The 14,842-nt window shown below is 37.5% G+C and overlaps 1 protein-coding gene across 5 annotated transcripts in view; it reads left to right on the top strand.

Moving 5' to 3' along the window:
• Positions 1–14,842, top strand: part of FBXO25 (F-box protein 25) — a 29,831-nt gene that overhangs the window by 5,590 nt on the left and 9,399 nt on the right. For 4 of the 5 annotated variants that reach the window (XM_056343149.1, XM_056343148.1, XM_056343147.1 and 1 more), the window contains 6 exons: positions 3,985–4,094; positions 5,469–5,518; positions 7,764–7,856; positions 11,560–11,653; positions 12,384–12,568; positions 14,483–14,665. In XM_056343149.1, coding sequence (XP_056199124.1) covers positions 3,985–4,094; positions 5,469–5,518; positions 7,764–7,856; positions 11,560–11,653; positions 12,384–12,568; positions 14,483–14,665 — 715 coding nt within the window. Of the gene's footprint in view, positions 1–3,984; positions 4,095–5,468; positions 5,519–7,763; positions 7,857–11,559; positions 11,654–12,383; positions 12,569–14,482; positions 14,666–14,842 lie in introns of those variants that run through there. The other variant, XM_056343150.1, reaches the window with a different exon arrangement.

The following is a 14,842-nucleotide window of genomic DNA, read 5'->3' as shown; positions in this document are numbered from 1 at the left end:
GGGAGGATTGCTTCTTTCAATCTGCAGGAGACCCTTTAATTATCTAAGACCAGGGTGAAGTTGGCTTTATACAACACAAGGGCACAGTGCTGACCTGTGTTCTGACTGCTATTCACAAGGGCTCTGGCTCCTTTTCTGCAAAACCTTTTCCTATCCAGTCTGCACCCAGCATATACCCAGGCGTGGGATTCTTCTGTTCCATCTGTAGGGCTTCGTACTGCAGTGTGTTGTGTCTTGATGGCTGGTTCTCTGTACCATCCTAAGCTATTTGGAAACAGATATCTTCTGTATATTGGATAGATAGCTCAGCTTAGGATATTTGTTAACATGGTGTAGCACTGGCTAAGAATGAGGCTTGATAAAATGTTTCCTTTTTCGTGGAAGAAGCATAGTAAACAAAACATAAGTACTTTATTTGCCTCTTTAAACTGCCCTGTTGATAGGGGTGATGATGTGCGCCTGTCTGGTTGTCCTAACAGGGTTTTATTTATTTTCACCCATTAAATGTCATAATATTTTTCACCAAAATATTCTGTAGAAATCTATGCTAAAGGGAGTACTTGAGTATTGTATTTTAGGGAGCAGTTACAGCAGTTTTCCCTTAAAAAGAAATAAATTCAAGTCAATGTAATTGACTGAAACCCTCTTTCCTTTTACTTGTATTATTTTCTGTGAGAGAAAGTATGGATAGTTACTTGCCAAATACTTTCTCTTCAGAATTTAGGAAGGTCTAATTGCAAACAGATTCAGAAATGAACCTTCAAGACATGTAAATAACTTAAATTGAAGCATGTAGTATTTGATTAGTCATCATTAGTCAGTGCCTTGGTGAAACCATTTGATGAAATTAGTCAGAAATGGTGGATCTAATGATAACTGTGCTTGAACAAACATAATCACTTGTGCAGGAATATTTTAAATTCTTTGGAATAATGCTTCAGTAGTTGCACTTAATTAAGTTCCATTTACAGGAACTGAGATGGGAAAAAATGAGAGGCTGCCTTCTGTAGCTCTTGCTTATTTGGATAATTAATATTTTTATGTAAGTGAAGAGTGCCTTATATCCAAGGTAAACAGTAGCTGGAAATGCAGTTGAGGCAGTGCTCATTAGAGCTCTGTGGGCTGAATGTCGGCCACCACTACGTGAAGTTTGTATCTATAAATTCTAGCACAGATATATATTTCCCATGTCATGGCACTGTGTCCTTGAAGCTTGGTGGGGGAGAAAGAAGAGCACTGCCTTACAGAATTGTATGTAACTACCTGTCAGAAACCTGCAACTGAAGAGTAAAGCTGTCTTATGCTTTCCTTTTGAGGTTAAAAAAGAAAAAAAATAATCAGACTAATAAGATTTTATCATGATGATGCTCCTTTTTTGTGCGTTAGACTCATATGAGCTACTTGCTCTGGCAGGGTAGTCATTTGAGTCTGTGGTATCTCTTGTCTAATTCTGTAAGTGAGATACAGTGCTCACAAGAGTATTTTTGGCGCTGGATAGAAGTCCTTGGATTTGAATCTAGTCTTAGATAATTTTGGCATTTTACAAATATATTGTAAGGTCATTTTGTGCAGGCGCTTTGAGTCTATTCTAAAACACTTAGTGTGTCTCTGTATGACTTGAGGGCATTCCTTCTTCCATGCGAAAAGAAGCAAGGGGATGAGGAAGAATAGCTGGGAATTTGGATAGCCCTGTCAAGTTTTCCAGCATTAAGTGTTGTACTGAAGAGGTTATTTAAATGCTCCTATGAAATTGCATTTTTGAAAAAGCTGAAATTCTTGCATGTTTTATGTAGCGTATTGTAGTTCTAAGGTTGCCAGGTACTTTGCTCTTAGAAACTTTAGAATAACTTCTTATGAACTCATCATCAAGACAAGAAAGTAAGAATAACTGTAAATTTGCATTCACATGTCATGTGCAGTGTTATGATAAAAATGTTAAATTAAGGCTTCTGCTACACCATGTGGCCTGTGCAGGACTTGATTCAGTTTCTTCTTAGCTTGGTGTTTGGGGTGGGGTGGGTGGATGGAGGTGAGCAGATAGGCAGTGGTTGCTTTAGGACAGGCGTCCTCAAACTACGGCCCCCCAGGGTCCTCAATCCGGCCCCCGGTATTTACAGACCCCCCCGCCGGGGTTGGGGGGGGAACCAAGCAGCCACAGATGACTGCCTCCCACTTCATCCGCGCGCCGGCCCCCTGGTTAAAAAGTTTGAGGACCCCTGCATTAGGAAATGGTGGAGCAGCTTTGGTACCCAGCCTGTATTTCTGTCCCATTCTTCTGATGCCTGTGGGACACTTGCTTTAATTCTTGGGAAGAGACGTAAAAGTTTGTCAGGAAGAATGGTGATGGTTATAGATCAGTAGAGAAATATTCTCCATGTGAAGTGGAACAGAACATGAGGGAATAAAGCCTCATGTGAGAAGATCCTCAGAGATCACTAACAGTCAAATTTGTTTTTTCTGTAAAATTACATGAATTCCAGGAATGTCACAGGTGATTTTTGAATGTAATACAAGGGTGTTTGAAATAGGCCTCTTCATCTTCACAATTCCTTGTATTAATTGACTGCCCTTAAGCTGCCTTTGAGGGGTATGGGTGGGCTTTAAATCACTTAAGGTGTGTTACTGGTCTAAATTGCTTTCTAAGAACACTTCCTCTCCAGTAACAAAAAGAATCCTGCCAGATTAACCCTCCTTGTCTAAAGCAGGCCTTCAGGAATGCTGCCTCCCCTTTTCTCCCCTTTGCACTGGGTTAATGAGAATGGATGTGTTTCTGTATCAGGCCTTATCTCTAGTCTTGTATCTGTTATTAGGATGATAGAGCTAGGTCTGGGAACTTTGGACTCTATTTCTGATTCTGCAATAACTTCTCACATGACGTGGCAATGCAGTCAATATGCTCAAACATAATTAAATTAATGATTTTAGTGAGCTTAAATTTCCTTTATAGTAGCTTTGGAAAAAAACCCTTATGAATTGAAATGTTACATAATGCTGGGTCCTGCGCTTGGGTTGCAACAACCCCATGTAACACTACAGGCTGGGGGCAGAGGGGCTGGAAAGCTGCCCAGTGGAAAAGGACGTGGGGGTGCTGGTTGAGGGCTGGCTGAACATGAACCAACAGTGGTGGCCAAGAAGGCCAACAGCATCCTGGCTTGTCCTGCTGGCCACACTGCTTCAGATACAAGGGAAGCACACCTCAAATCCTGTGTTCAGTTTTGGGCCCCTCGCTTCAAGTTTCTTTATATGTTTTCAATATATCTAGATAGTGTGAGTGTCTGTATATATACACATGCAACTATGTCTATCTATACACTATATATAAATTAGTATAGTCCTCAGTGTTAGGTTATGTAGTTAACTGTCAGAAGTGACATAGGTATAGTTGAGGCCTTCTGGGAAAGAGGGGACTAGACCTCATGGTTCTTGATGCCATACAAATCATTGGTAAAACAGTACTGTGAAAGCTGCGTTATGTACGGTGTAGGATTCAGGCTTTTGTTAAAAGACTGACTTTGCTCCAAAGTTGACAGTAGTGAGAGAGATGTCTGTATTTGGCTTTCTGTGTTTGCAAGGGTGTGTAATAATTCTCCACTGACTTTTACCTGTGGGCACAGTTTTTCAAGGCTTGGTTCATTTCAGATAATGAATTTTTATACACCAGAGCTTTGCAGACAGCCAGTTGTCCAGGAGGTACTGTCTCCTCAGTAGTCCTTCCTAAATGTCAGTAATGATTTACAAGATACCTATTGGGAAGATACTTTTGTGTATTTAATCACTATGGCATAAAATTTCAACCCCCCTGGGAAGAAAAGAACAAGACCGCTTCTCTGAAGATACATGCTGCTATATACCATCAGATAGACAAGCATCATCAAAAATACGGTATTTTTTTTTCCAGCTGGCAGACTTTAATGCAGAGAATTATAAGCTGTATGCATCTTAAATATTTAATCACTGCTGTTCTAATAAATGTGTTTATTTCAGCATCATAACTGGTGATGATGAGGATGAAGAAATATACAGTACTGAAGATTGTGAGTTTGCAGCCAAGAAAAGGAAAAAAGATCATTTTAGGAGTAACACAGATTCACAGTGTAAGGCTGGGTTTTTTCATTTATCTTGGACTATTACAGGTTCAGCAAAATTTTATAATAGCCATTCAGTTATATATATCTACAGAGTAGCTTTCTGAATTATGTTTACTTTTATATTGGCAACAAATTCTGGTGTCAGATGTGATACATGTTAATTGAACTGTAGCATTGATTATCTACTGTGTGATTTTATTATATTTTTTCTCCAAAGATTCAAAGGTAATTCATTTAAGAATAGTAATTTCTGAATAATAAATATCTTCTGATAGTGATCACTATTTTGGTTTTGGGCTACTTTTAGATTAAAATCTTCTGGATGCTTATGGAAGCTTCTGCTTACTAAAGCAGCTATCTTATTTTTGCTTAATTCAAATTCTGATTAGTGGTACAACTCTGAAATCAGTTCATAAAAAAAAAAATATCTCTTTTCATAATACCTATAGCTCTTGGTAAAGACTTTATCAGTGTTGAATTTCTTGAAGAAAAGTCCCTTTTTCTAAAAAAAATAAAATATGAAAGCCATTTTGTCTGTTATCATTTTTAAAAGATGACCTGTACTTTGGAATGCAAATGTGTATGACAGTAAGCAAACAGTGAAATTGAGAATTTGGTAGAGTAGGGTTTTTTTTCTTAAAAATAAAAAAAAAAAAAATGATTCGCAACTTTTTGGTGTTTCTAATGCCTTGATCTTGAAATGACCTCCATTATTTGTATAATTCCAAAATTTTAACAGAGGTGGTCTTGCAGTATCCTGCAAGCTTTCCTGGGCTTGCCTGAGCTTAAAGTATTTTGAAAGATTCAAGTGGCTGTACGTAAGAGCATGCTTTCGTTTGACAATATACTAAATTTCTGAAAGCTGAAGATCTGCCTAGTTGCCTTTATTTATCTTGTATAATTGAGTTCGTTGCACTATTCTGCAACTAGTTGAACAAAGTGGATGTGCAGCAGGCACATTTACAGAAGACACATTAGAGGGGTAGAGCGGTCAGGGACAAAAAGATAGCTTGTTTTCTGTACTTTTCTGTGTTAAGTGGGAAGGAGCCTGTTAGATTAAAAAAAACCAGAGGTTTTGTAGGAGAAATTAACTGTTGTTGGTACACAGTTGACAAAAGTTGTGCAACATCTGCCAATTGTGTGACAAATCTTGTGTTTGATTTAGAAAACTACTTAACTTTTACTATATTTTTTTAAAGTACCTAACTTGTGCAAATTTGTAGTCATCCTTTTCAGCCTTTAAAACTTCCTTTGTTAAAACTCTTCTACCAGCTCTCCTATGTTATGAAATGTTTTATTGAGGATGATGTTTTCTTCATTTTCTTTCTAGAAGGCATTACCTAAAGTTGAAGCCTAAAAATGCTTATATTTTTATTTTAGGTTTTTATCGTGAAAAATGGATTTATGTTCATAAAGAAAGCACCAGGGAAGTAAGTCCTGCATACTGTGGGTCAATTCCTACAATCTTTCTGCTTTTTAATCAACAAATAGTATATTGAAATAATACATTTGTGCTGTGTGGTCTTAGGGATTATGTTCAACTCTTTCTTCATTGTCAACGTAGTATACCTGCATGTGGTGAGGCAAAGACAGCTAGTAAAGTGACTTTCATGTAGGTCACTGTGGTAGAGATGTGGGAACTTGCAAGGATGGACATACAGTTGTCTGCTACTTCTCCAAGCCTGTCTGTCTCTATCTGTACTGTGCGTGCCTTTGAACTAAAATCGAAAGTATTTGCAAAACCAGGGTCACATCTCCAAAGAAGGTGTTTGCAGGCAGCTGCCTGATGTTTTTGAATCTTTGTGTAAGTTTTGAATATAAATAAAACTTCAGTTTCAGACTTTATCTTTGTATTCCACAAAGTCTAGATGCTGTCAGTTTGGGATACAAGCTGTATCAGTCAATTATAAAGGGAACATGAAAGACTTGGAATGACCTCTTGGAAAGCCAGGAGTTAAAATACATCCATTGTATGTAGAGATAACCATAGGAATCGACACAGAACTGGAACTCCAACTTGAAGACTGTTTATCTGGGGTGGGTGGAACTTGGACACAGATATGGATGTCTTTCATCCACACAGTAATGTCAGCCAGGAGAGAGGCAAGAAGGTGAGTGTGGTGATTGTAGCCATGCAGGCAAAGTTGGCTTTGCATTTTGGAGCTGAGACAGACCATAACGAGCTTTGTACTCAGGAAGAGCACAGTGGTGTGGAGAGAGCTTACATAGAAGAGGCACTGGAAGGCTTCACCTTGCAGGCCAGTGACCTGGAGGCTGCCCTTCTCCATTTGAAGGGTATTACAAAGCCTTTCACCAGAGTGATAGCCCTGTTTCCCAGTTTTATCTTCATCTGTGATAGATGTAGTTACTTACATTGGTCTGCAGAAGTCTCGAGCATGCCTTTCCCTTTGTGCCAACTCAAATTTAGGGTAAGAAGGAAGGGGCAATGACAGACTGTCACCAGTCACTATGGTGTTGTGAATTATAAGGTTGTTAATTTAAGTTTTAAAACTACATTCAGGCCAAAACACAAACTGGTTAAAATCACTCATTGCTGTTCTTCATAACCTGTATGTTGGGATTATTTTTTTTTTCCTACTTGTGCAGAAGTTGGTGTACTAGTGGTATGTGATTATTTGCTTGGGTTTCTTATCCATTCAGAGAGAGGGCAAAGTATTTTGGTGCACAAATTAGGTTATTCTTGTGACTGCTGTTGTCTAATAATTGACAATTCACTTCTGTTTTTAAAAAATAAAACAAAACCAGGGATGGATAGAATTAATCACCAATCTTTTCAAGTAATTTCTTGTATAAATTCTAAAGCTTAGTGTAAGAAGTTAAAAGTGAAGTAGCAGAATGAAAAAAGAAGGAATAAGCATACCTGAACCAAAAAGTTCAGAACAACAATTTACAGTAATCTAAATAGAGATTCTAATTTTTCTCACAGTTTGTAACCTTACTTGATTTCAAAATGGCTGTCTTGCAGCTAGGATACTTATTTTCCCAAGTGGGATACTGAATTTTAGGGCAAAAAGACAAGAGTAGGAATGTCTTGATAAGAAACACATGAAATATGCTATGGGAGAGCACTGAAAATAAAAAAAAAAAACCAAACAAAACCAAAACATTTGCAGGTGCTTAAGAAAAATTGTACCTAAACTTGTAGTACACAGCAAATAAATTCTACATGTTGAGGTTATTTGTTCTTCCAGTCCCAGGAAGTAGCTCTGTTCCTACCCGCAAATGTGAACATAAACTCTGTCAGTTAATGCTTATAGTTGTAAGCTCGGAGTGCTGTACAAACAAGCTCTACCTTGTGCTGAGGCAAATGGGGAGTGTGATAGCCATGAGAGACTGCCAGCATTGTGGCCATGCAATAGTGGAGTATATTCCTAGGACACCCAAATACCAGTGATTACAGATTGCATGATTAGTATGAATTTAAAGGCCTTGCTGTTAAGTAATATTGCCTATGTACCAGTTAGTTACAAATAGCATATCTGGATTCATTTGTTCTAAAAGAAATTACATAAATCTTCATTTCAGATACATTGTATTTCGAGGGAGCATGGTATACATAAGCATCAGTTGCATGGCAGAGTGTTTTTCTGAATATTTTCCTCAATTTTCTTTGTTGTTTCTTCCCATTTAAAATGTATTTATTCTTCTTCTCAGAGACATGGCTATTGCACTTTGGGAGAAGCTTTTAACCGCTTAGACTTTTCAAGTGCAATTCAGGACATCAGAAGGTTCAATTATGTGGTCAAAGTAAGCTCTTTATTTTATATGTGTATTTTAAAAATGCATTTGACTATGTGCCTGTGTGTACAAAAGAAATAATTTTGCACTGAACAGCTGATGATTTGTGACTGTATAAATAACCTGTTCATATGTAATTTATACTGCGTGAAGCAACTTTTAAATCGAGTAATTTTTCTTTGGTGAGAACTCATTATTGCCCTCTGAAAGCCTATGGCTTGAGGAGGATGGTGTTGGCCAGTATGCTGTGTATTTACAGGGAAACACTGATGGTAGTTTCAGTTGTTCATCAGCCTGGGTAGTGAACTTTTTTTTTAAAGGCAGAATAGTTCCTATACAACCAAAAATAGCAAAGTATAATGCATCTTAAATATGCTTTACTACATCTTACATGCGCTTAAAATAGCAGTTTTCAGAAGAATATTTGATGTGCAAATATTCTTCAATTTGTTTCTTTTTCAGATTCTTAACAGTCCTATGATTCAATGCGCACTTTTTTTTTTTTTTTTTAAATCTACAGCAAGATATATATGCATTTAACTTTGTTAACATTCCTTAAAACTTGAGACTGCAGCCTGAACTTCCTCAGTGCCTAACCAGCTCCCCACTTGGAAGTACCTGTTCTGGGAAATACTGATCTTTTTCTAGCCCCAAGTTTTTTTGTCATCTAACTGGAGGTAGTAAAATGCATGTTTCAACTCCTAGAGAAGCTCAAAACGTGAAGCGTATCAGGACCAGAGTTTGGCTTGATGGTGAGGCTGTTCACAAGTAATGTAGTGGTTGGAGTGCATCCAGAACTTGAAAAGGCACAAATCAGAATTATGTACCAGGATAAACCCCTTTCCACTAGAGCAGGGGTCCTCAAACTTTTTAACCAGGGGGCCAGCACGGGGATGAAGTGGCAGGCAGTCATCTGCGGCTGCTTGGTTTCCCCCCCCCAACCCCGGCGGGGGGGGGGGGGTGCGGGGGGGTCTGTAAATACCAGGGGCCAGATTGAGGACCCTGGGGGGCTGTATCTGGCCCACAGGCCGTAGTTTGAAGACCCCTGCACTAGACCATGGGGTATTTGGAGAAAATATATATTCTACCCATCTTTGTGAAGCTGAGACAGTGTATTATGCTTCCAGAAAACAAGAGATGTTGGAACAAAGGAAACAGAGGAAAAAGGATTTGCTTCGAGGCTAGCACTTGTGGTACTTGCCTGTTTTAGTCTCATTGTAGATTTTTTGGTATATGTATGCATTTTGATTTAGAACATTGCTTTTTAATGTAGTTTTGGGAGCAGAAACAAGAACCTTGATCTGTCCCAAGACTTTTCATCCTCAAACAGCAGGAAGAAAAAAAAAGCACCTAAAAAAGGTGATCTGTCTTATAAATGGTGTCAGCTTCAAGTGTCTCACTTGAATAATAAACAGGTAGAATGAATCCAGAACTAGAATTTTACATTATTTTTAGATGCTGCAGCGCCTAAGCTGGGTTGCTCAAAACAGTTGATCGGAACAAAGTGCAGTGTCTAACATAAGTGCATTAACCAGTTTCTCTTCTGTTTGCCAAAGAATATAAAATGGCTGGTTAGTTAGCCAGGCTTAAGATTGTTGAGAAAAGAGCAATATTTTAAAATTCAGAAACTTTGCTTTCTGATCCAAACCATTACTAAAGTAATGGTAGACCCTAAGAAGTTAGGGTAGATTTTAAAATAGCAGGAAGACTTCCAAAATCCTTTTAACATTTGAGAATTTATTTAAAATTTTAAAAACTTTAAATTGCTTTACAGTTATAAAAATCTATTTATATCCTTGCATCAGTTCCTCAGAGGTTTGATTCTCCAAGTAACTAAAAACCTCCCAGTCATTATTAAAAGTTGATGTAGATGTCTGCTCAGGACTTCTTTAGGGTGGGCAGTGGAGGGAGGAGGTAGGTTCAGCTGTTTTCCTGTAACTTTGTGCTGTAGTATAACGGTAGCTTTTTAGCTGTTGTGTCTGATATATTGAGTTTGATACAGATGGTTTTTTTTCAAAATGTTTCCATTTGAATAAACAGTTGATCCATTCCAAGTTATCTCTAGTAGACAACATAAGCCATGGCTACACATATTGGTAAGACTGAACTTGTGTCAGATTGTTGTACTTGTGGATCTGCTGAAATTGTCTTAATACTTGCATATTAACCTTCACTGAAATTAGAAACAAATTCCACTTGGCTGATTTTAATAAAGATTCCTTGATTTGATCTTTAGTCTGAGTGACATAAATGAGTATTTTTTTTTCAGTTAATCAAGAGAAATGTACATACTTGTGGCAAACTGCCAGAAACTTATAGGTGTGCGCTAAATTATTAATCAAACTAAAAGGCTTTGAAAACACCAAGAAGGAGGTCCTGATATCTAGTCTCAAAAACTGTATAAATAATTACTTGTATTAAAATACATCAGGAGACTTATTTCCTCCTTTCATAGCACATAGTGTTTTGTCAGGGATCATGCAGAGAAGCCAGAAGGAACATTATTAAATCAGGGAGAGAACAGGTGTATTCACTCATCCTCCAAAGGAAAATTAATGTTGAGTGTAGTGTCAAATCAGTATTTTAGAAATGAAGATACAAAATAATTTTTGGCAGGCTTAGTATTTGTTCACTCTCTCTGCTAATAGTTGATGCTGTCCTACAAAGCACAGCTCTGCTGGTTTGTGTTTTCAGCACTGTAGGGGATGCTGGTTTCTGCCCCTTGCTTTCCCTTTCTGATTTATTGAGAACACTTGTTTTGAACTCAGCATTATGAATAACAATTGTAAAGCTCAGTGCCATACTTCTAAACATTGTGATACTGTCATAACATCGAAGTCTCTCTTAATTCATACTAAGAGACCATTTTTTTGTTGAAGAGGCAATGGGCCTTATCAGCTACAAAACTGAATCTAAAATGTAAAAGCCAAGGCGTCAGAATGGAGCAAGGGCTGCCTCTAGTACCCATAGCTTGACATTCATGTGCAGCAAGAACTTAAGCTGTTCTGGTTGTTTTCCCCTAGGCCATTCCTTCTGTTCTCACCACTCTTCTGTTCACAGTGGTTCCAGAGAAATGTTTGGACAGCTAGGAGATCCTTACTATATAGTTAAGGGAATGTTACTAATACAGTATATATACAGCTCATTATTACATTACTGTGGTTTCTTCTGCCAGGGCCTTGAATGTGGGAGTAATAGAGAATTTTTCCCCTCAGTTTAGGTAAAATACAGCATTCCTCTCCATGAGCAGAAGGTAGTGCACTGAGTCCATCACTCTTCAGTTTGACCAGTATGACACTTTAACTCAGGAATTGGAAATCTGGTAGTTGGTATTAGTTCATAGTGATGTTCCTGGCCACCGAATTTTTCAGAGGGTTCAGGACCCAGCCACATCGAAGACCACATTTCTATTTGTGAACCTCCCTCTGTTTTTACATTAGAGCACATGACACATTGTCTTTATAAGCTGCATCACAGAGATATAGTATTTGTATGGTATTTTGAAAATGTGCATCTCTTTGTGAGTTGTTCATGGGATGCCAGTGGGAATACCTGAAGCTTTTTGCATTTGTCTTTGTTTTCTGAACTCTGTAGTTAAGCTTTCACGAAATTTGAGGGCTCTGAGCTGTTGTAGATGAATGTAGGTACTGAAAGTGTGTATTCGAAACCGTCCTTTACTTCTGTCATTCTGAGTTTTAATTCTTTGTCCTAGCTTTTGCAGTTAATTGCAAAATCCCAGTTAACTTCACTGAGTGGTGCAGCGCAAAAGAACTACTTTAACATTTTGGACAAAATTGTGCGGAAGGGTAAGACCTAAGGTTTTTTAATTACCTTATTCAGATTGAATTGCTGTGACTAAGCTATCAGTTGATTTTAGTTTCTTTTTGTTGGCTTTATTGTCGTTGTTACATTGTGAGACAAAGCAATATAGCATATTTAATTAGTGAAAAGTTTGATACTTCCCATTCCACAACTGCAATAAGTTGTTTTCTCTTGATTATTGAATCATTTCTGTTGAAACAGATTGGTGAAGTTAAATGAGAGTTAGATTCTGTTCAGAAACTGTTGTCCACTATTAAATTACACTCTTTATGAAATGTGAAAGCTTTTAAATTAGTAACATTTGTTTTTCAGTTTGCGTGAGGTACTGAGATTTAAAGTACATAACTGCTTTTCCTTATTGTTTATTTAAAAAAAATAGTGAGAAAAACTTTCTGGTAACCACAGAAACAACAAATGGAGGTGTAATACTATCAGATCTGAACAGAAGAAAATGGATTTATAACTAGTTATTCACATTTTAAACGCATAGCATGAAGTGCTACATCAAATTTGCCTGTGAAGTTGTGAATTCTTGATCTTGCACTTATGGAACAGTATTAATGAATATGGTGGTGGAAATCAGGCAGCTAGTTGCACACACACAGTTGAATTTTAATTACTTAATCTAAAAAAGTGTTGATTAGCTGAAGCTAACTTTATTAGCTTGGTTAACTGAGTTAACCAAAATTGTATTTGGTTTGCTTTGTTTTCCAGTCATGGAAGACCAATATAATCCACGATTAATCAAAGATCTTCTACAGGATCTGAGTTCTACTCTCTGTATACTGATTAGGGGAGTAGGAAAATCTGTGTTGGTAGGGAACATCAATATTTGGATTTGTCGATTAGAAACTATCCTTCTGTGGCAACAACAACTAAAAAACCTTCAGATGAACAAGGTATGTTAAGTCATGCTAAAAAGTAATGGGGGAGGGGAACTATATGGAACTTTGGTTTATGATTTATAAGTGAACAGTTTTAGCTGTTTGTTTTTACAGAAGTAATATGAAATTAATTAAAGGGAATCAACTTAATTTTCTAACATTTTAATAGCTCTTTTGTAATGAGGGCTGCTACATTGCCTGTTTTGCTGGTTTGTGGTAAAGCTGTATAGATTTAATTGTTTTTCTCACCTAAATAAATTTCAAAATGTGTGTCTCTAGATTGTTAGATAGAGATGGAGAAAATACCAATTTCAATTTCTAATTCCAAAGTAAATGTTCTGCTACGGGGGGGGGGGGGGGGGAATCTAAAAGGAATTTTAGAGGTGGATCAATAAAACAGAAATAAAATATTCAAGTAGCAATTTTACAGCTGTATTCATTAGCACAATTGCTGTTTGTGAAAAAAGGATAATGACTTCAGCATCTGGATTCTAATCGTGTAACTTCATTCAAAGCATGTGGTATGCACTGTTCCAAGTTTTTATAGTGAAGACTTTGATGATAAGCAGGCAATTTTTTTAGCCTGTCTGCATTACTCCTGGAGGAAGAAATGCTGCAAGATACTTGCTCACAGTATAGCCACACAACTGTTTCATCTGTTTGCTTTCACCTATGAAATTTTGAAATTCTTGCTGCGTGTGCTGTCTGTCTGAATAGAACAGCTAATTTTGGAATAGGAAGGAGAAGTTGGGAGCCCAGTCTCAGCTGTTTTCATATGCCAAGCAGCCATAGCATAGACAGTTTTGAGACACTGCAGTTGCTGCATTTGTTTCTTTCCAGTGTGACTCTTCAATCTGAGCTGGTTTACTTTGGTTGAAATAACTGATAAGAAACTTTGCATCTGTAGTGCTCACATATTCCAGAACAGCACGATAATCTCAGAGATGTTTATAACAGATGACACTGTGGAAAGATTGTAAGTGAGATGAATGGTTGTGAAATAAACTGATACAAGTGAGAGCCTCTAGAGTACAGCTGCTGTGCTGCCAGCACCTTGCGACTAGGCAGCTCAGCTTAGGTAGGGCCAGCAGCTACTACCCACACTCCCTCCTTCACCAGCTGGGACGTTGCCCTCCAGGTGCGTTGGGCTTTGTGCCATCTGACAGTATAGCTCCAGGTTGAGTCATGTAGGAGTTGTGCTGTAGGTTACCCTGTTAAAGTTCAGCATAGGTGTATGCTCTCAGTTCAAGCTTTCTCGGTGCTCTGGTCTGTCGTCCCTTGCAGAATTCCTCATTTATATATGAGGGGAACTATCTCCAGACATCAGAAATTAACATCTATTCTGTCTCTGCCTTTTTCATATTTTCATTATGTATTTCTGCTCTTCAGTCTTGTATTCTGTCCTCTAGTTGACTTAAGGCAAATTGACATGTGCTCTGTTTCTCAATAAAAAATAATTTATTATAATTAGTTATTATAAATAACTGGTTTATAATTTTATTATAGTAGAGTTTTAGCACACTTCTCGCAAAGATGGAATTGAATATATCATAGTTTTAAAACTATACTCTTGAACTGTTTTCTGAGAACAGAATTGTTTTAAAATTATTTGAAATTTAAATAAAGAATTAGGATGTGTTTATTTTAACAGTAGGAAATGTATAAGTTGTAAAGCTACAGTCTCTAGCTTTTTCTGTACCTGTACACATTGTTTTCAACAGCAGCAGTTAAAGAATAATGGTAGCCAAGTAATCAAAGTATCACAGAATTAACCGTAGGTATTACTCAATGGTTCTGTACAAACTAAACTAGAGACATGAGATACCTCTAAAGTAAGAATCTTATTTGTACCTTGTGCTGTCAGGATTTTGTAGTTAAAAAGTCTTCAACTCTTTGTTTGTTTGTTTTTTTGTTTTGTTTTGTTTCCAGCAAGTCAACAATGGTCTTACGCTTAGCGATCTCCCTCTCCATATGCTGAACAACATCTTATACAGGTTCTCTGATGGCTGGGACATTATTACTCTGGGTCAAGTGACCCCAACTTTGTACATGCTTAGTGAAGACAGACAGTTGTGGAAAAAACTCTGCCAGTATCATTTTGCAGAAAAGCAGGTAATACTCTGTAATTTGCATAAATGTGGCCCTTATCTTTGCGATATGGTATACTAATAAAGGAGTGTGAACTCACCCTTTTTGAGGTAAAAATGCAAGTGTGTGGTAATAGTGAAAATGTCTTTTTGGGGCCTTGGTTCATACTAAAAATTGTATTCAGCATGCCTGTGAGTTTGA

Source organism: Falco biarmicus, chromosome 6 (assembly GCF_023638135.1).
Source record: "Falco biarmicus isolate bFalBia1 chromosome 6, bFalBia1.pri, whole genome shotgun sequence".
NCBI lineage: Eukaryota > Metazoa > Chordata > Aves > Falconiformes > Falconidae > Falco > Falco biarmicus.
The sequence above is the reverse complement of the archived record's forward strand: the minus strand, read 5'-3'. Positions and strand labels throughout refer to the sequence as shown.